The following is a 20,182-nucleotide window of genomic DNA, read 5'->3' on the forward strand; positions in this document are numbered from 1 at the left end:
GAATATTTAATAAACTATTTTGCACGATAACTTCTTTTTAATATAATAATTTGTCTTTAAACTAAAATAACATGTATAAAATAACTTGTTTTATACAAATTATAATAACAATAAATACAAAAAGAAACTATTATAATTTACAAAGCATTTTATATGCTATATTATAACAGTTTTTTTATGGTAATATATATTTTTCATAAATGATATTTATGCTTTTTTTTCTTTTTTTAAAAAAGTATGTGTTTAGTTATTATGTATACTACAATAAATGCTTTATTAGATCAATTACTTTTGTATTATTCTATTTATAACAAGTCTATTTGTAACAAGTATATCAACTACTTGCATTGATGTTTTTATATTCGGACTTATTTCATGGGAAGGAAAATGATCAACGAGTGGAAAAGATCACCGTGAAGTATGAAACTGACATGCTCGTAAGCTAAAAAAGAAATTTTAATCCAGGAAATAAGCAAATCTCTTTGCCATAAAGATTACTTTATTTTGCTGAGACTTTACCGTGGCGAATCCTTCGAACGACGGAATGTACAAACCACCAAGGACGAGTGGAGAATGACGCATGCTCCTTTGCATCACAAGCAACAATAATTTCTGCGCTTTTAACGGTGCTGCGTACCATTCCGTGTTGTATCTATACAAGTTATCGGCAGAAAATCATAACTAAAAATTTCGAGTGCTGCAGATTTACGCTCTTTTCTAATATACATATGTTACTCACGTTCTATAAAAGATATTCCCGCTATGATCGATTACTTCCTGACCCAAATAGTTGCAGAAGAACACGTACCAAAAATGGCCAAGGATAAAAAGAGTACTAATGATCAGTTCATAATATTCATCAGATATTATCAGCTGAGAAAACTATGAAAAACACGGGTTATAATAATTTGCTTTCACAAGAAATAGATGTTTTACATATCACGAATAGTACTGTGTTTCGATATAGCTCAAAAAATAATACATGAATTAGATAATTATGATCAATAAACGTGTATCAATAATTACATACACGATAAAAATTGACACTTAGCGACAGAACTCCTAACGGTAACAATGTTAAATATCCCCATTTAAAATTTGCCTTTGACATTTCCATAAACCTTAAATAACATGATGCGAAATAAATAAATATAAATGTAAAGTACATACACACATACACACACATATATCTAGTGGATCAATTATGTTTACTGACAATTCGTATAATTTCTTGCATACAATTTTTTTGTTTATATGTAATTTCGTAGGAAATAATTGAAAAATTCGAGCAAAAATCGCATTTTATAAAAAAAAAAGTTTTCAATTAAAGTTAATTATTAATTACTTGATTGCTCTTCTGTGCATATGGACCGCACTGATTATTCCTTTACACACGATTAAATTTCTTTCCGCAGAGGATGTAACACTTTGTAACATTTTCGTATGCAGTGCCTGCTCTATGCGGCAACTAAAATTAATAATGTAATAAAACGATTGATAATTTATAACAAAATATTTGCAAATTCTGTTAATATCAATTGTCTCGTTTTTCAAATTCTGAAACATTGTTTCACCTGGCTATTTGAAACAATCCACATGCATGTTGCGCGTACGACATAAAAAGTGTTTCAGTGGCTACCACTGTGGTTAATCCACACAAAACAGTCAGGAAAACGTGAAATGAAAGCGGAATAAAATATTTTTCTTGATCTAGAAAATATTCGAGCTTAACAGGTAATCGTCGGGAATGAGACTGATTTCCAATCATTACGATATCCAAAAAAAAATTTGATAAAAACTGCACCAGAACGAAACCGAATATACATAGATAAATAAACACTGTAATGATTAAAGAATCGTTATCAAATGTAGCGCGTGAAACAACTATTCGAAATGCTTACATGTTGTAATCAATGTTATGAATCTTCCGATAGTCCAGTATCTTTTTATTATTTCCATTTCTTGCACGCTGCTTAATGCATTCCAGTCACGAAACACTTGTTCCATAAGCCCTTGCATCTAAATTCAATGATAATTTCAATGATTATTTATCAAGAAAGAACGTGTTTGATATGTCGCGCATGTATCTACCTTCTTTACGTTTAAGCAAAGAATGTTATACTTTAACATATAAGCTAACCATGGGATACTATATGCGAGAATTTGCAGAAGAAGATCAGTGTTATATTCTGTTGTGATAAAAGTCGTAAGCTGAAAATGATATTTCTCTCGAATTTTTGGTTTTACGTTAAAGTTGTAGATTATTTTCTCGATAGAATAATACATAAACATACATACATATAAATATGAAAATTTTTACTACTAAAATTTTAGATTATATTTTATTAAAAAAATATTTATATAATCACATTTATATATTTATTATTGTAACATTTACAAAGAATATGTTATTCGTTTCACATAATAATAGTGGTATATTCCACCTTATAGTATACACCGTTTCTAATTTTTATATTAAATAATAGTCCACAGAAAAAAATAATTAATTAGAAAATTAATTATAAAATATATATAAGCTATAAGAAAGCAGAGATTATCATACTTGAAATATTACGCTCGACATAAGTATTGCGGTCATAAATACTATTACGATATGTCTGAAACTAGAATTCTGATACGGCCATAAACCAACACATATTAGCAGAATTCTATTAATCCTATAGTAACTATTCGCTGCGCAATCCTGCCATTTCGGTATAAATGTCGTGACACGTTTGTGCTGACATTCATTTCTCAAGTGATCTTTTAAATTCGACATGTTCGATTATATATTACAATTCTCTCATAGCTTATCCGAAATAACGTGCAAATTGTTAGGATAAACTAAAGGTGAAATATCATTTTATCTTATATCCTGCTAATGTATATATCTATGATAAAATTTAGAATTTTAAAAGACGGATTATTACTCTCATTAGCATAATAAACCAATTGTACATTATTTTCTTCAGCATGTGCATTTGACGTTTCCCCTCTCAACACGTATTCGATCGACGCAAGCGCAAATGCGAAGTCGCATTCACATATTTTTGATGTCTCTTCATTCATATTCGAGACATGAGACGTTACGGTTGTTTTTCTCGCGGTGCTTAAATAATGCTAACATATTAATGTCATATGTGATTAATTATGTGAAGAAATATCGCTGATAATTGTCGAAAAATTGCAGATGTATGTGTTTAGTAAATTCATTCACAATTTCCTCTCCTTTTGTTTCTTCTATTTTAAAATAAGAAGCTTTTTTTGCATTTCAACATTATTTTTAATGACATTAGTGGAATAAATGGGAATGTAGAAACTACAATTACCTAATAAAACAAAAAGAAGTATACGGTAAATACTAATTTACTGCGATAGATATAAAACTAGTTACAAATTGTAAAGAAAGAACCTCTTTCTCGTTTCTCATTTTATATATATTTTCTTTTTATATATTTTTTTTACATTATACTTTTTTTGACACTTAAGTGAATTAATTGTTTTCTGAATAAGTCGAATTCCTATCACGTCTTATCTTTTCATTTGTTTGTAAATTCAAATAGAAGTTCGGCTGCCATTTTACTGATACTATTATATATATATATATATATATATATATATATATATATATATATATATATTTTTTTTTTCTTTTCTCTAAAAGAAGTTTCATATTCTATATATAAAAATTTTATGTACTATATTTTATGTTTGAATTGATTCTCTGATATTTCTTAAAATTAATAAATATAGAAATTTTTTGATGGTTCATTGTTTTTTTTAGGCCAGAAATATTTTTAAATAATTCTTGATACGTATTACAATTCAAATTTATCGAAGACAAATATCTGTTGAAAATCTCTTAAATTTTTTCTATATCTACAGAGAAAACAAAGATCGAACAATAGTAATATTACATATAGCAAAAAATAAATAAATAAAAAATAAATAAATTATGATTTATAAAATTAAAAATTATTTTGTGTGACAAGCAGTATATTTAATATAATCATGCTACATAGTGAATTCAAGATGTCGATTTAACTATTCAAACAAGTGAATCATAATTCTCTTGTCACTTGTAATTTTGCATTTCGATTAGCCTTGTAGGTTTTGAGAAGAATTTTCGTCTCTGTGATAATTATGCAGATTTTATCCATAGAAATCTTAACTTTGTATTGACCAAAAAACTGTGAAGTAAGACATAGAGATGCTCACAAGCTAAAATATGAAATGTTAAATCAATGTACATTTCCTATTATTATTATTATTATTATTATTATTATTATTATTATCATTATTATTATCATTATTATTTATTATTATTATTAATTAATGAAATTTATTAAATTTTACAATGTCACAAATAATGAATATAGATAGCAAATTTAATATATCCTTCACGTCGATTGCAACTTGATAAAATAAAATATATCATAATAAATATTTACTCATTTAAATAAATAAATAGAATTGTTTTACATATAACATTCCATATATATATATATATATATATATATATATATATATTCTTTTTTACATTTAATCTATATATATGTTATACTTATTAATAATAATTTTAACATTTTTTAATACATATTTTTCGTATATATTGCTTACCGAAGCGAAGCGTTCAAGTGATACGTCAATTAAGCCAAGTATTATAAATTTATTGCCTTTTATGCTTCGTTGCATTATGAATTGGAGCATTTTTTGACATCGAATAGAGACAGTATTCCAAGGCAATTCGCATCTAAAAACGAAATAATGATATTTGATAATAATATTGGATGTAATATTTGACTTTTATTTTTTTATACGGTTTTTTTATATAAAACACATCATTTAATACAAGTTAACTTAATTCAATTAAATAAAATGAACAATAAGACTTACAAGTCTAATCAATATGCAATATAAAATAATATTTTCAAATAATTATATTATAAGATTTTCACGTCATCTATTTATTATTTATTCACATGGTTTTTGTTAATTTTAAAACGTTGCTTGTTATCGATAACATAAAATTGATATTGCAGTAAGCCCTATAATAGCGAAATACTGCTAAATAATAAAATATTTTGATTTAATGATATTTACGTTTTATAGAATATTTCGTCACTGCAATTTGTTAATCTCTGTGCAAAAAAATTATATATAAACATATAAATAAATTGGCAGATGATAAATAATCCAATTGCAAATAACTCTTCCATTTTTTTCTTCAACCCTGCTAAACAAAGCTGATGCATGCGAAAAAATATTTTAAATCATAAAATCAAAATATTAATTTACTACATTATATCCGTTAATATATTTTACAATAAAAATAGTATATCAATAGAGAAGAAATGCACAAATTCTTTAAGTCAGAATTCTTTAAGTCAGAAGATGTTCTTTATCATTATATTCAACAAATTTTTGTTGAATATAATGATAAAGAACATCTTCTGACCTAAAGAATTTGTGCATTTCTTCTTTATTGATATACTATTTTTATTTTTATATTTAATTTTAATAATATGTTGCAGTAATTAATTCAGCACGTATCATTTACAATTAATATAATACTCACACGAAACAGATTAATGCTTAAAGAACACACACCTAATATAAGTAATATGAAATAAGATACCTCGAAGTGGCAGTTAAGAAATTTGAAAAACCTTCAACAAGATTCTAGCATTAGCTTTAATGAATTGCACATTAATTGTGTATTGTTTATCTTTCAATTGTTTCATTAAAATCTAATTCGAAATTTCTTTCTGTACTGATTATAAGTTTTTTTACTATAATTAATCGTAAAATATCAATGATATATATAGCTACGCACTTGATAGCTCGATTATGAGTAGTTATCGCATTGATTATATTAGTATAATACATCGCGTTTTTCTCCATCGCAGAGATATGTATTTCGCAATCAAACGCATGCTCTATGCGAAAACTGCAGGAATAAAACATGCATATTAATAATTATATGTAATGTAAAAATATAATGAAAGATATGCTCCTATACCATAATATAAGATTAACAAAAATTTAATTATAACGTTTTCTTAAGTTTCCTATTCCAGTTGCCAATTCAATCTTTGCGGATAAGTTTTATTAAATTTTTCTATTTCGATTCGTTACCTGGCAATTTTAAATAGAGCACAAGCATGTTGCGTAATTATCAAGAACACTGTTTCCGTAGCTATTATTATAGTTATTTCTACTGAAAGCGCCACTGTCATATGTAGAAATATTGGAACGAAATATTTTTCTTGATCGAAGAAAAATGTGGCTATAGCCAAAAGTTCGTAGGAACGCGATTCGTTTAAGGGCGCCACTATGTCAAGGAATTTTGGTAAAATTTGCATTATTATGAACATATATACGCATAAATAGAAGAATGCTGAAAAAATAATTTAAATCAAAGATAATAATTATATATCAGTAAAATGCAGAAAAAAATAATAATATAATAAGAAATATGCGCAAAAACATACGTAAAAAAATTGAAAAATAATTGACATTGTTTCTTCCAATTAGAATTTTATTTAAAAAAATGTAGTATTCATTTAAATGTAGTATTCAGTATACAGTAAAGATTATTTTTTACTTGCTATGGTAATTGTCATTAAATATCCGATCTTGGTGTATTGCTGTAAGATTTTTAATTCCTCTATGCATTTTGTTGTATTCCAATGATATATTATTTGCTCATATATTTTTTTTATCTACCATTATCAATAATTCATGATATTATATGTTATTTTTATATTCCTTATTTGTTAAGTAAAATAGTAAATGAATAGTAAATGAACGGAAATAATTAAATAAAATATTAATTTTAAATTTTGATTAGAATATTTATGTATTATGATTATTTCAACTTTTCAATAAATATAATAAATTAATCTAACTTACAGCTTTATATTTTACACAAAATGTAGCATATTTCAAAGAGAACACTAAACAAGGTATAGCGAATGATAAGATTTGAAGAAGAGATTCCAAATTAAATACGCTTGTCATGATCTTTCCTAACTGAAAAAAAAAATATATATGTGTGTGTGTGTGTATATATATATATATATATATATATATATATATATATATATAGTTTTTATTAATCGTTTTCAACAATAATTTTATCATATACATGTATATATTTATTATTATATCTTATTATTATATCAACACTATATATGCTATATTTAAAAAAAACTATATACATTTTGTAAAATTAAAAAGCACAAATTTTTGCATTTTCTCAATTCGCATTTCATACAATTTCGCTTATAACATTAATATTATAAATTTACTCAAAAATTATCACTATTTCATTATATCTATTTCGTTTGCACAAATGCAAATAAATTTCATTCGTTTATTTTCATTGGGCTATTCAAACAGTTCTTAAAATTAAAAATAGGAAGAAGTGAGAAAAAAATACCTGCACAAATATGGAAAATGCGAGTAGTAGAATGAAAAATACTCTCTGAATATTTTTGAACATTGAGTTATTATACGGCCATAGACCGAGTGCGATTAATAAATTTTGACTTAACTTATAGTAGCGCTTGCCAGCAAATTCCATTTTTTCACGAAGGCTGAAACACGACTGCGCTGGAAAATACTGTGGTAGCCCTGACTTCTATTCTCCGTCATATTTTATTAAAGATCGCTTATAGAGTTCAGAGAGTTTTTCACGCTTTTCTTGGGTTATTATGTGAAAAATTTTGTGGGAATAACAGATAGTAATAAAGGTTTATCTACCGGACGAGAGGAAAAGGTCGATAACAAGCGAATCGATACACTTTACTTCCGCAATGTAATTTTCGTAATTGTCGAAAATACCAATGATGAAGTAAATATCACTCTGTAAAGTGTGCAAGTATAATGATACTATATTGAAAGGGAAGAATTGTTTTCCTGTAAAAGTTAACACACTTTCATTATTTTATAATAACAATTCTCAGTCTGTTCGAGACCTTACTTGAACAAAATGAGTTATCTTCTCTATATAAAGAATGCAAATAATATTCCATTTGACCAAAATTGAATAAAAGAGAGACTGAGCTCCTAGAAACTAATGAGAGAGAAAAAGAGATCAACATGAAATGGAGTATGATTTTAATGGAAATTTTCAAAATAATATTTTAAATAATATTTCAAAATAATTATTTTTTTGCAATAATTCATGCATGTTATTTTTAGTTCATTGATTTCTTTTTCTATACAAACTATTAAACAATTAAACTTTTAATTTGTATTATCATGTATTTATATGCGTATGATTTTTCTGTATATATATAATTTTTTTTTAAGTAAACATAGATAAAAAAGAAAAAAACAATATTTCCTATATTTGTCATAAATTTTTTACTTTAAGAAAAAAGAAAAAAGGAAAACAGCAAATCCAAAACTTTTGGTTAATCTATTTTTCTTTATTATACAAACAAGTAAATTGTTAAAATTAAAGTGATTTATTATCTATTAAGGAAAAATGTGACATAATTAATAATATTACAGTATATATTTAAAAGATTCGCAAAATAAGAAATGTTAGGGAATTTAAGATTGGCAATAAGACGATCGAGACATATATCTTTTTAATCAAATGTTTAATCAAGTTTTTTATTAAAATACGTAATTTAAATTAATATAATTTCATTATCATTAGATCGAGTACAAAACAGTGAAAAAAGAAAACAATAATTACTCTCAATGGTATAATAAACCAATTGTACATTATTTTCTTCAGCATGTGCATTTGACGTCTCCCCTCTCAACACGTATTCGATCGACGCAAGCGCAAATGCGAAGTCGCATTCACATATTTTTGATGTCTCTTCATTCGTATTCGAGACATGAGACGTTACGGTTGCTTCTCTCGCGGTGCTTAAATAATGCTAACATATGTCATATGTGATTAATTATGTGAAGAAATATCACTGATAATCGTCGAAAAATTGCAGATGTATGTGTTTGGTGAATATCGTGATAAGCAATTTTGGATTAGATCTAAAAGCCAAGGGATTAGTAAGTTCTCGTAATTGTATATCATTGTTATTTGTTGTGTTGTAATGTAATATTACATATAGCTCACAATATCAAAAATTTCTATTTAATAATATTAATTCTATTATAGTATTTTGTTGTGAAAGAGTTAAAAATCTTCAGAGAATATATATGTTGTATCAAAAATTATGCATTTACTGATTTTACGCTTCTAGCAAAAAAACAATATTACTAAGAGATAGTGTGTATTTTTTAGCAATAATTTTAATTGTTAATGTTATATGTTTTAACGATGCATTAACGATGTTTTAACGATGCATTCTTATCAGATTTGTTAGTAAATCAGTACGTGTGCATCAATAATTACTCACGATAGAGATTGGTGCCTAAATGCCTAATGACAGCAAGCTCATTAATAGAAAGAAATATTATCTTAAGATTCGACATTTCTATAAATCATAAAGAACGATGTGTATAAAATGAATATGAATATTTACGTTGATAGTTGTATTGATATGGTATATTGTATACTATATTTTATGTTTGAATTGATTCTCTGATATTTCTTAAAATTAATAAATATAAAAATTTTTTGATAGTTCATTGTTTTTTTAGGCCACAAATATTTTTAAATAATTCTTGATGTGTATTACAATTAAAATTTATCGAAGACAAATATCTGTTGAAATTCTCTTAAATTTTTTCTATATCTACAGAGAAAACAAAGATTGAACAATAGTAATATTATATATGGCAAAAAATAAATAAATAAAAAATAAATAAATTATGATTTATAAAATTAAAAAATACTGTTTAAAAATTATGATTTATAAAATTAAAAATTATTTTGTGTGACAAGCAGTATATTTAATATAATCATGCTACATAGTGAATTCTAAGATGTCGATTTAACTATTTAAACAAATAAATCATAATTCTCTTGTTACTTGTAATTTTGCATTTCGATTAGCCTTGTAGGTTTTGAGAAGAATTTTCGTCTCTGTGATAATTATGCAAATTATCCATAGAAATCTTAACTTTGTATTGACCAAAAAACTGTGAAGTAAGACATAGAGATGCTCACAAGCTAAAATATGAAATGTTAAATCAATGTACATTTCCTATTATTATTATTATTATTATTATTATTATTATCATTATTATTATTATTAATTAATGAAATTTATTAAATTTTACAATGTCACAAATAATGAATATAGATAGCAAATTTAATGTATCGTTCACGTCGATTGCAATTTGATAAAATAAAATATATCATATAATAAATATTTACTCATTTAACTAAATAACATTCCATATATATATATAATGTATAAAAAAAAATATATACAGGGTGAGTCATTTTAAGTGACGGACTAAAATTTCTCGAAAACTATAGGAGATACAGAAAAATGTTTCAGACAAAAGTTGTATGGTTTCAAGGGGAACATAAGATGGTACCATTGGTTTGACCATGAAGAGTTATTTGAAGGTCACATGAAGGTCACCTTCAATTTCTTAAGTGGAATCTACATTTTCTCTTTACATATTCTTGTAGCTTATCTCGAGAGCTTTCCAAAACACTACAATTAAGTACCTTTTCGTTAAGTACTTTTTGAGTTATAAGGCTTGAAATCATTTCTTAATTTTACATAAATCATAAAATATCTTGTAAAATATTCATTTTTCGATTATCTTATATTACTACTTTTATGTACAAAATAATGAGAGGAATCAATTGGTGTAAAGAAAACATACAGTTGTTTTTAAGAAAAAATATGTAATTGTTAATTGCAAATTACATATTTTTTCTTAGAAACAACTATGTGTTTTTTGGAAAGCTCTCGAGATAAGCTACAAGAATATGTAAAGAGAAAATGTAGATTCCACTTAAGAAATTGAAGGTGACCTTCATGTGACCTTCAAATAACTCTTCAAGGTCAAACCAATGGTACCATCTTATGTCCCCCTTGAAACCATACAACTTTTGTCTGAAACATTTTTCTGTATCTCCTATAGTTTTCGAGAAATTTTAGTCCGTCACTTAAAATGACTCACCCTGTATACAGGGTCTACCAAAAGTGTGGAAACCCCTAAATATCTCGGAAAATATACGTTTTACAGAAAAGTGTTTCCAACAAAAGTTGTAGGGTTTAGGAAGATCTATATACTGATTCTATCAGTTTGACCTTGGATGGCGTCGTCAAGGTCAGGTCAAGGTCACATTGACTTTTTTAAATGACACCCCCTACATTTGATTGCATATTCTTATAGCTTAATTCAAGAGCTTTCCAAAACACTATAATAATGTTCATTTTTATTAAGTACTTTGCGAGTTATGAGGGTTGAATGATAGAGTAGCGCCGGTATTAACATTATCCAAGGTGTACTACATGGAGGTTACTCGCTCGGATTTGCATCTGTTGTGTGTGTGATCCAGCTAACTAAGGCAAGATCGATTCCTCAACATATCCTCATATTTCGCTGAAGTCAAATTGCCAAAAAATTGCTCCATAAAACGTGTATGAAACGTCTCGTTAGTTCCTTCATTTACCGCTATGTGACGCACTACATGCAGTCTAACTCGCATTTAAAATTCAACTAAGAATGTATAAAGCTATCAAAGAACGAGCACCTTCTAACTTCAGCTTTGAGCAAGCAGAAATTAATTGTTATCGTCCAAATACAACGTACGATTAATTAAAATTAAACGTTTTAAAAATGGCTGGCGACTTGTCGGAACGTGAAAGAATCACTATCCTCATGATGCGTGGATGGGGTGATAACGAAAGATCGTTCTCTGATGTCGTTCGATTATTTAATGACACGTATCCGAACCGTCGAATTAATAAGTCCACTGTGTTAAAAACAATAGAACGTTTTAGACAAACTGGTAGCGTAAGAAATCGCTCTAAGTCAGGAAGACCATTGTCTGCAACCAACGAAGAAAAACAACTTGATGTTCTGCAGACATTTATTGAAGATCCCAATTCTAGTGTTCAGAGAGTCGCTCAAACTCACGATATTGCTCCCATGTCGGTTTGGAGAATTTTAAAGAAGAACAAGTTCCATCCATATAAATTGCAATACGTTCAAGAATTGCAAAACGGAGATGAGGAGCGTCGTATACATTTCTGTGAAAGAATGATGGCACTAATAGATGTCCGGCCCATCTTCCCTTATCAAATTGTTTTCACAGACGAGGCAACTTTTACCTTAACGGGAGAAGTTAATAATCAAAATTTTCGTTTCTGGTCAGATGAGAATCCGAATTGGGTGCGGGAAACTCACACACAACATCCACAAAAAATAAATGTATGGTGCGGAATAATAGATGGCTATTTAATAGGGCCGTTTTTTTTTGAAGAATATTTGAACGCTCAAAGGTATGAGAGATTACTTGTTGATCAAATAATTCCAGCCATACAGAATACTTTTCCAAATAATTTCCAAGAAATATGGTTTCAGCATGATGGAGCTCCTGCTCATTTTGGTGCAGGACCACGTCGTATTTTAAATGAGACTTTTCCGCTACGGTGGATAGGAAGAAGGAACGGAAATGAGGGAGGAGAGGATTGGCCACCTCGGTCACCAGATCTAACTCCTCTTGATTATTATCTATGGGGATATCTGAAGAGTAAGGTTTACAGAACAAAACCTAAAACCATTCACGAATTGATACAGCGAATAAGGGATGAAATGGCTTTGATACCTTTTGAAACGAATCGTAAAGTCATTTCTACATTCTACCAAAGATTAGCATATTGTCAGGAAGTAAATGGCAGCCACTTTCAGCATTTACTTTAACACATTGAAACACATTTGCAATCGTTTGGTGCAACCTAACCTGATCTCTGTATACACGCACCGCACGCACGCACACGCACACATTTCGAACAATTATTATGATAAATGAGCATCCACAAATTTATTTACTGTTTACTATGTCGATTGCTTTCCAGGTCTTTAAATGCTCGATTGTAATTTGGTTGGGTCTTTGCTTTTGCTGACTGGATCCACGACCGATCTTGCCTTAGTTAGCTGGATCACACACACAACAGATGCAAATCCGAGCGAGTAACCTCCATGTAGTACACCTTGGATAATGTTAATACCGGCGCTACTCTATCATTCAACCCTCATAACTCGCAAAGTACTTAATAAAAATGAACATTATTATAGTGTTTTGGAAAGCTCTTGAATTAAGCTATAAGAATATGCAATCAAATGTAGGGGGTGTCATTTAAAAAAGTCAATGTGACCTTGACCTAACCTTGACGACGCCATCCAAGGTCAAACTGATAGAATCAGTATATAGATCTTCTTAAACCCTACAACTTTTGTTGGAAACACTTTTCTGTAAAACGTATATTTTCCGAGATATTTAGGGGTTTCCACACTTTTGGTAGACCCTGTATATACTCGTATATATATATATATATATATATTCCTTTTAACATTTAATCTATATATATATATATATATATATATATATATATATATATGTTATACTTATTAATAATAATTTTAACATTTTTTAATACATATTTTTCGTATATATTGCTTACCGAAGCGAAGCGTTCAAGTGAAGCGTCAATTAAGCCGAATATTATAAATTTATTGCCTTTTATGCTTCGTTGCATTATGAATTGGAGCATTTTTTGACATCGAATAGAGACAGTATACCAAGGCAATTCGCATCTAAAAATGAAATAATGATATTTGATAATAATATTGGATGTAATATTTGGTTTTTATTTTTTCTCATCTATTTATTATTTATTCACATTCATTTGGTTTTTGTTAATTTTAAAATGTTGCTTGTTATCGATAACATAAAATTAATACTACAGTAAGCCTTATAATAGCGAAATACTGCTAAATAATAAAATAATCTGATTTAATGGTATTTACGTTTTATAGAATATTTCGTCACTGCAATTTGTTAATCTCTGTGCCAAAAAATTATATATAAACATATAAATAAATTGGCAGATGATAAATAATCCAATTGCAAATAACTCTTCCATTTTTTTCTTCAACCCTGCTAAACAAAGCTGATGCATGCAAAAAAATATTAAATTAAATAAAAAAAATATTAAATTAAATATTAAATATTAAATATTAAATCATAAAATCAAAATATTAATTTTCTACATTATATCCGTTAATATATTTTACAATAAAAATAGTATTTCAATAGAGAAATGCACAAATTCTTTAAGTCAGAAGATGTTCTTTATCATTACATTCAATAAATTTTTATATTTAATTTTAATAATATGTTGCAGTAATTAATTCAGCACGTATCATTTACAATTAATATAATACTCACACGAAACAGATTAATGCTTACAGAACACACACCTAATATAAGTAATATGAAATAAGATACTTCGAAGTGGCAGTTAAGAAATTCGAAAAACCTTCAACAAGATTCTAGCATTAGCTTTAATGAATTGCACATTAATTGTGTATTGTTTATTGTTTTTCGATTATTTCATTAAAATCTAATTCGAAATTTCTTTCTGTACTTATTATAAGTCTTTTTACTATAATTAATCGTAAAATATATATGATATATATAGCTACGCACTTGATAGCTCGATTATGAGTGGTTATCGCATTGATTATATTAGTGTAATACGTCGCGTTTTTCTCCATCGCAGATATGTGTATTTCGCAATCAAATGCATGTTCTATGCGAAAACTGCAGGAATAAAACATTCACATTAACGTTTTCTTAAGTTTCCTATTCCAGTTGCCAATTCAATCTTTGCGGGTAAATTTTATTAAATTTTTCTATTTCGATTCGTTACCTGGCAATTTTAAATAGAGCACAAGCATGTTGCGTACTTATCAAGCACATTGTATCGGTGGCTACTATTATAGTTATTTCTACTGAAAGCGCCACTGTCATATGCAGAAATATTGGAACGAAATATTTTTCTTGATCGAAGAAAAATGTGGCTATAGCAAAAAGTTCGTAGGAACGCGATTCGTTTAAGGGCGCCACTATGTCAAGGAATTTTGGTAAAATTTGCATTATTATGAACATATATACGCATAAATAGAAGAATGCTGAAAAAAATCATTTAAATCAAAGATAATAATTATATATCAGTAAAATGCAGAAAAAAATAATAATATAATAAGAAATATGCGCAAAAACATACGTAAAAAAATTGAAAAATAATTGACATTGTTTCTTCCAATTAGAATTTTATTTAAAAAAATGTAGTATTCATTTAAATGTAGTATTCAGTATACAGTAAAGATTATTTTTTACTTGCTATGGTAATTGTCATTAAATATCCGATCTTGGTGTATTGCTGTAAGATTTTTAATTCCTCTATGCATTTTGTTGTATTCCAATGATATATTATTTGCTCATATATTTTTTTTATCTACCATTATCAATAATTCATGATATTATATGTTATTTTTATATTCCTTATTTGTTAAGTAAAATAGTAAATGAATAGTAAATGAACGGAAATAATTAAATAAAATATTAATTTTAAATTTTGATTAGAATATTTATGTATATTATGATTACTTCAACCTTTCAATAAATATAATAAATTAACCTAACTTACAGCTTTATATTTTACACAAAATGTAGCATATTTCAGAGAGAACACTAAACAAGGTATAGCGAATGATAAGACTTGAAGAAGAGATTCTAAATTAAATATGCTTGTCATGATCTTTCCTAACTGAAAAAAAATATATATGTATGTGTATGTATATATATATATAGTTTTTATTAATCGTTTTCAACAATAATTTTATCATATACATGTATATATCTATTATTACATCTTATTATCTTATTATTATATCAACACCATATATGCTATATTAAAAAAAAACTATATACATTTTGTAAAATTAAAAAGAAGGACAAATTTTTGCATTTTCTCAATTCGCATTACATACAATTTCGCTTATAACATTAATATTATAAATTTATTCAAAAAATTATCACTATTTCATTATATCTATTTGCACAAATGCAAATAAATTTCATTCGTTTATTTTCATTGGGCTATTCAAACAGTTTTTAAAATTAAAAATAGGAAGATGTGAGAAAAAAATACCTGCACACATATGGAAAATGCGAGTAGTAGAATGAAAAACATTCTCCGAATATTTTTGAACATTGAGTTATTATACGGCCATAGACCGAGTGCGATTAATAGATTTTGACTTAACTTATAGTAGCGCTTGCCAGCAAATTCCATTTTTTCACGAAGGCTGAAACACGACTGCGCTGGAAAATACTGTGGAAGCCCAGACTTCTATTCTCCGTCATATTTTATTAAAGATCGCTTAGAGAGTTCAGAGAGTTTTTCACGCTTTTCTTGGGTTATTATGTGAAAAATTTTGTGGGAATAACAGATAGTAATAAATAGGTTTATCTACCGGACGAAAGGAAAGGGCCGATAACAAGCGGATCGATACACTTTACTTCCGCAATGTAATTTTCGTAATTGTCGAAAATACCAATGATGAAGTAAATATCACTCTGTAAAGTGTGCAAGTATAGTGATACTATATTGAAAGGGAAGAATTGTTTTCCTGTAAAAGTTAACACACTTTCATTATTTTATAATAACAATTCTCAGTCTGTTCGAGACCTTACTTGAATTCTGTTGAACAAAATGAGTTATCTTCTATATAAAGAATACAAATAATATTCCATTTGACCAAAATTGAATAAAAGAGAGACTGAGCTCCTAGAAACTAATAAGAGAGAAAAAGAGATCAACATGAAATGCAGTATGATTTTAATGGAACTTTTCAAAATAATATTTTAAATAATATTTCAAAATAATTATTTTTTGCAATAATTCATGCATGTTATTTTTAGTTCATTGATTTCTTTTTCTATACAAACTATTAAACAATTAAACTTTTAATTTGTATTATCATGTATTTATATGCGTATGATTTTTCTGTATATATATAATTTTTTTTTAAGTAAACAAAGATAAAAAAGAAAAAAACAATATTTCCTATATTTGTCATAAATTTTTTACTTTAAGAAAAAAGAAAAAAGGAAAACAGCAAATCCAAAACTTTTGGTTAATCTATTATTCTTTATTATACAAATAAGTAAAATGTTAAAATTAAAGTGATCTATTAAGGAAAAATGTGACATAATTAATAATGTTACAGTATATATTTAAAAGATTCGCAAAATAAGGAATGTTAGAGAATTTAAGATTGGCAATAAGACGATCGAGACATATATCTTTTTAATCAAATGTTTAATCAAGTTTTTTATTAAAATACGTAATTTAAATTAATATAATTTCGTTATCATTAGATCGAGCCCAAAACAGTGAAAAAAGAAAACAATAAACTCATGGTCTAAAACAAAAAAATTAATTGTTTAAACAACAGTACAGTGATTAATACAGTAATTATAAATTCCTTTAATAGTGTGAGCTCTTACCGCGACCAAACCTTCCAAGCAAGGGCTAAACATACCACCGGCATCGACTCTGTAAGTTTTTGTGGTTTTTTGTAACATAAAAAGTATTAATTTTTGCGCTTTTAATGGAGCATTGTACCATTCTGTATTGCATCTGCATGATAAAAAGAAATATATAAATAATACTAATAAATTTATAAATACGTCTTTGTAGACACGAAGTACACAGTGTTTAAAAATTATAAAATTTAGAATATATTCAATATGTATATCTATTTTAAGAAAAGCAAATACAATAATTATACTTCTTACATCGTTTGATGGACATAACTGTCATAATTTATAAATTCCTGTCCAGCAAAATTGCCTAGAATTAGAAACAAAAAATGGCAGAATATTAATGAAACAGCTTTTATAATTTCCAGTATTTCTTGTTTCATCGTGATTACTCGAAATAACTGTAAGTAAAATTTATGATTTCACCAGATAGTTTTCTAAAACTAATAACAGAAATAGTATGACTATATACGAGTATATAACTAGTGACTCACTTACATGTAAGAGATTAATGCTTCCCGAACATATAATAATCGTAATTACGAGTAGGTAGGAACGTCCAAAAGTTATTTTTAATAATTCTGACAAGCTAACAGAATAAATGATGCTTTATGTTATTATTCTATACATGATATGTTAAGCATAATAATAGATATTTATATTTAGATAATTAATTTCATTTAATCTTAAAATAATTTGTTTAAAATATGTATGCAAAATTATATTCAAATAAAAAATCAAAGAAATAATGCTGCAATAATCATCTCTATTTTTGTTAATATATTATATATATAGCTATTCGCGTGAAAGTATTGTGAAATTAGTAGCATACTGACTCAAGCGCTCTTCTATGAACATCCACTGCAGCAGTTATTCTGTGATGGAATATAATATATTTTTGAGCTATACATTTTGCTTGCAAAACATTTTCGCTTAGCATATGTTTTATACGGTAACTATAAAATTCAATATGTTACAAAAGAGATAATATATGCATATTACATCTATAGAGCGAAATAATATATGTAAATCTATTATATCTATATGATCAAGTTTGTGATCATTTGTATATAATTATTGAGGATTTATCTTCATAAATATTAACTATATATTATTTTTTATAAATATTCTTAAATAATAAATAGAAAAAAAAGAAAAAAAATTAATAAATGCTACAAATATAAAGCGTTTTATAAATATATAATATAATTTAATAACTTAAAATATAAGGAGGAAATAAATGAAAAACAAAAATTATTTAAGAAATATACATTAAGTCACTTACAATTTACCTAGCAATTTTAAACATCCCGAAAGCGTGTACTGCATTTATTAATGCAAATGATTCAGTAGCTATACCAGTAGTCGCTGAAAGAAGTATTACAATATTTATGTGCATTGTCAGGACATGAAAATATTTTTGTTGATCGACAAAATATTCCGCTTCAATTAAAAGTCGTGGACGAGACTCGTTCAATGGCATTATGATATCAAATAAGATTGGGATATATTGCAGTAAAATGAAGAGGAAAATTCCGAAATAAACGGACACTAGAATTTTAAAAATTTTATTAAATTAAAAAATAATCTATAGTACTCAAATTAATAACTTTTTTATATTAAACTCAATCAATAGAATTGTATAAATGTATATATTTGTATATATTTGTATATATTTCTAAACTAATACATATTAATCATATTAGAAACAAAGCAAATGATTTTTATATAATTTTCGTAATATGTAATATTCATGATAATTAATATTAAAATGTGATGAAACTATATATAATATTAAATTTTGATGAAACTATATATTAGTTGTATATAGAATCTATATATTTATATATTACTATAATATAAGTTCAAAAATTCAATGAAGCCTAGTTTTTTATTATTATTTAAAATTGATTGCTATATATTTTCTATAGTGATTTTTTATAATCACATTGAGATCTATCTGTACAATAATTTTTTTTCAATATATTAAAAATTATATATTGAACAAATTGTAAAATGTATCATACTATTTTTAAGTTGTGTTTCAAATACGTAGTTAGATAATTTAAAATCAATTAAGAGCAGCTAGTTGGAAATTTATTTGACACTTACTTGCTATAATTATCGTGAATAGTTTTCCGTTGTCAGTATATTTACGCATTATATCAACCTCTTGATCGTCTGTTAAAATACTCCAGTTATCTCGAACACATTTTCGGATTTTTTGTATCTATTATGTATATAGTATGTATGACAAGTATCCGTTTATGATAATCAATTTTAAATTAAATTATTGTTGGACTTACATCTTTTATAATAACATAAAAAGTAATGTATTTGGCAGTCCATGCCATAATCAAAACATCATAAGATAATATTTCCAAAAGAAGATCAAAGTTATATTTCGTAGTGAATAATTTGATTAACTGTAAATAATTTGTTGATGCAAATTATATATATGTATGAGTGTATTTATATATGTGTATAAGTATTCTCACATAATTATTACTAAAAAAATATAAAAAAATATAAAAATACAAATAATGTATAATATACATGTATAATATATAATATATACATGCATAAAAAAAGTATCTATTTTATGTTTTAAATTCAAAAAGCCAAATATATATATATATATATATATATATATATATATGTATATATATA

General features: G+C 26.4%; 3 protein-coding genes and 1 long non-coding RNA gene across 4 annotated transcripts; all 4 read right to left on the reverse strand.

Annotated features, from left to right (window-relative positions):
• Positions 1-258: 258 nt before the first annotated feature.
• Positions 259-6,715, reverse strand: LOC105254511. Its single transcript, XM_025407685.1, has 13 exons — positions 6,608-6,715; positions 6,139-6,400; positions 5,837-5,950; positions 5,579-5,669; positions 5,104-5,141; positions 4,621-4,753; positions 1,902-2,019; positions 1,575-1,710; positions 1,346-1,468; positions 1,031-1,121; positions 740-882; positions 520-652; positions 259-442 (listed from the first exon to the last, which is right to left on the reverse strand). Exons 1-13 carry the CDS (start codon positions 6,624-6,626, stop codon positions 392-394), a joined length of 1,452 nt encoding a protein of 483 aa, XP_025263470.1. The 5' UTR covers positions 6,627-6,715; the 3' UTR covers positions 259-391.
• Positions 6,716-6,915: 200 nt separating this feature from the next.
• Positions 6,916-7,938, reverse strand: LOC112637623. The gene is made up of 2 exons (XR_003122634.1): positions 7,445-7,938; positions 6,916-7,035 (listed from the first exon to the last, which is right to left on the reverse strand). It is a non-coding gene; the product is annotated as an uncharacterized LOC112637623 (long non-coding RNA).
• A 1,940-nt stretch (positions 7,939-9,878) lies between these two features.
• Positions 9,879-15,409, reverse strand: LOC109610459. The gene is made up of 7 exons (XM_025407698.1): positions 15,302-15,409; positions 14,832-15,093; positions 14,609-14,722; positions 14,348-14,438; positions 13,927-13,964; positions 13,581-13,713; positions 9,879-10,099 (listed from the first exon to the last, which is right to left on the reverse strand). Exons 1-7 carry the CDS (start codon positions 15,318-15,320, stop codon positions 10,046-10,048), a joined length of 711 nt encoding a protein of 236 aa, XP_025263483.1. The 5' UTR covers positions 15,321-15,409; the 3' UTR covers positions 9,879-10,045.
• Positions 15,410-17,333: 1,924 nt separating this feature from the next.
• Positions 17,334-19,934, reverse strand: LOC109610507. Its single transcript, XM_020029690.1, has 8 exons — positions 19,819-19,934; positions 19,625-19,742; positions 18,805-18,880; positions 18,349-18,468; positions 18,011-18,101; positions 17,768-17,913; positions 17,477-17,609; positions 17,334-17,391 (listed from the first exon to the last, which is right to left on the reverse strand). Exons 1-8 carry the CDS (start codon positions 19,864-19,866, stop codon positions 17,344-17,346), a joined length of 780 nt encoding a protein of 259 aa, XP_019885249.1. The 5' UTR covers positions 19,867-19,934; the 3' UTR covers positions 17,334-17,343.
• Between the last annotated feature and the right edge of the window lie 248 nt (positions 19,935-20,182).

Source organism: Camponotus floridanus, unplaced genomic scaffold, assembly GCF_003227725.1.
Source record: "Camponotus floridanus strain SB8 unplaced genomic scaffold, Cflo_v7.5 scaffold184, whole genome shotgun sequence".
Classification (NCBI taxonomy): domain Eukaryota; kingdom Metazoa; phylum Arthropoda; class Insecta; order Hymenoptera; family Formicidae; genus Camponotus; species Camponotus floridanus.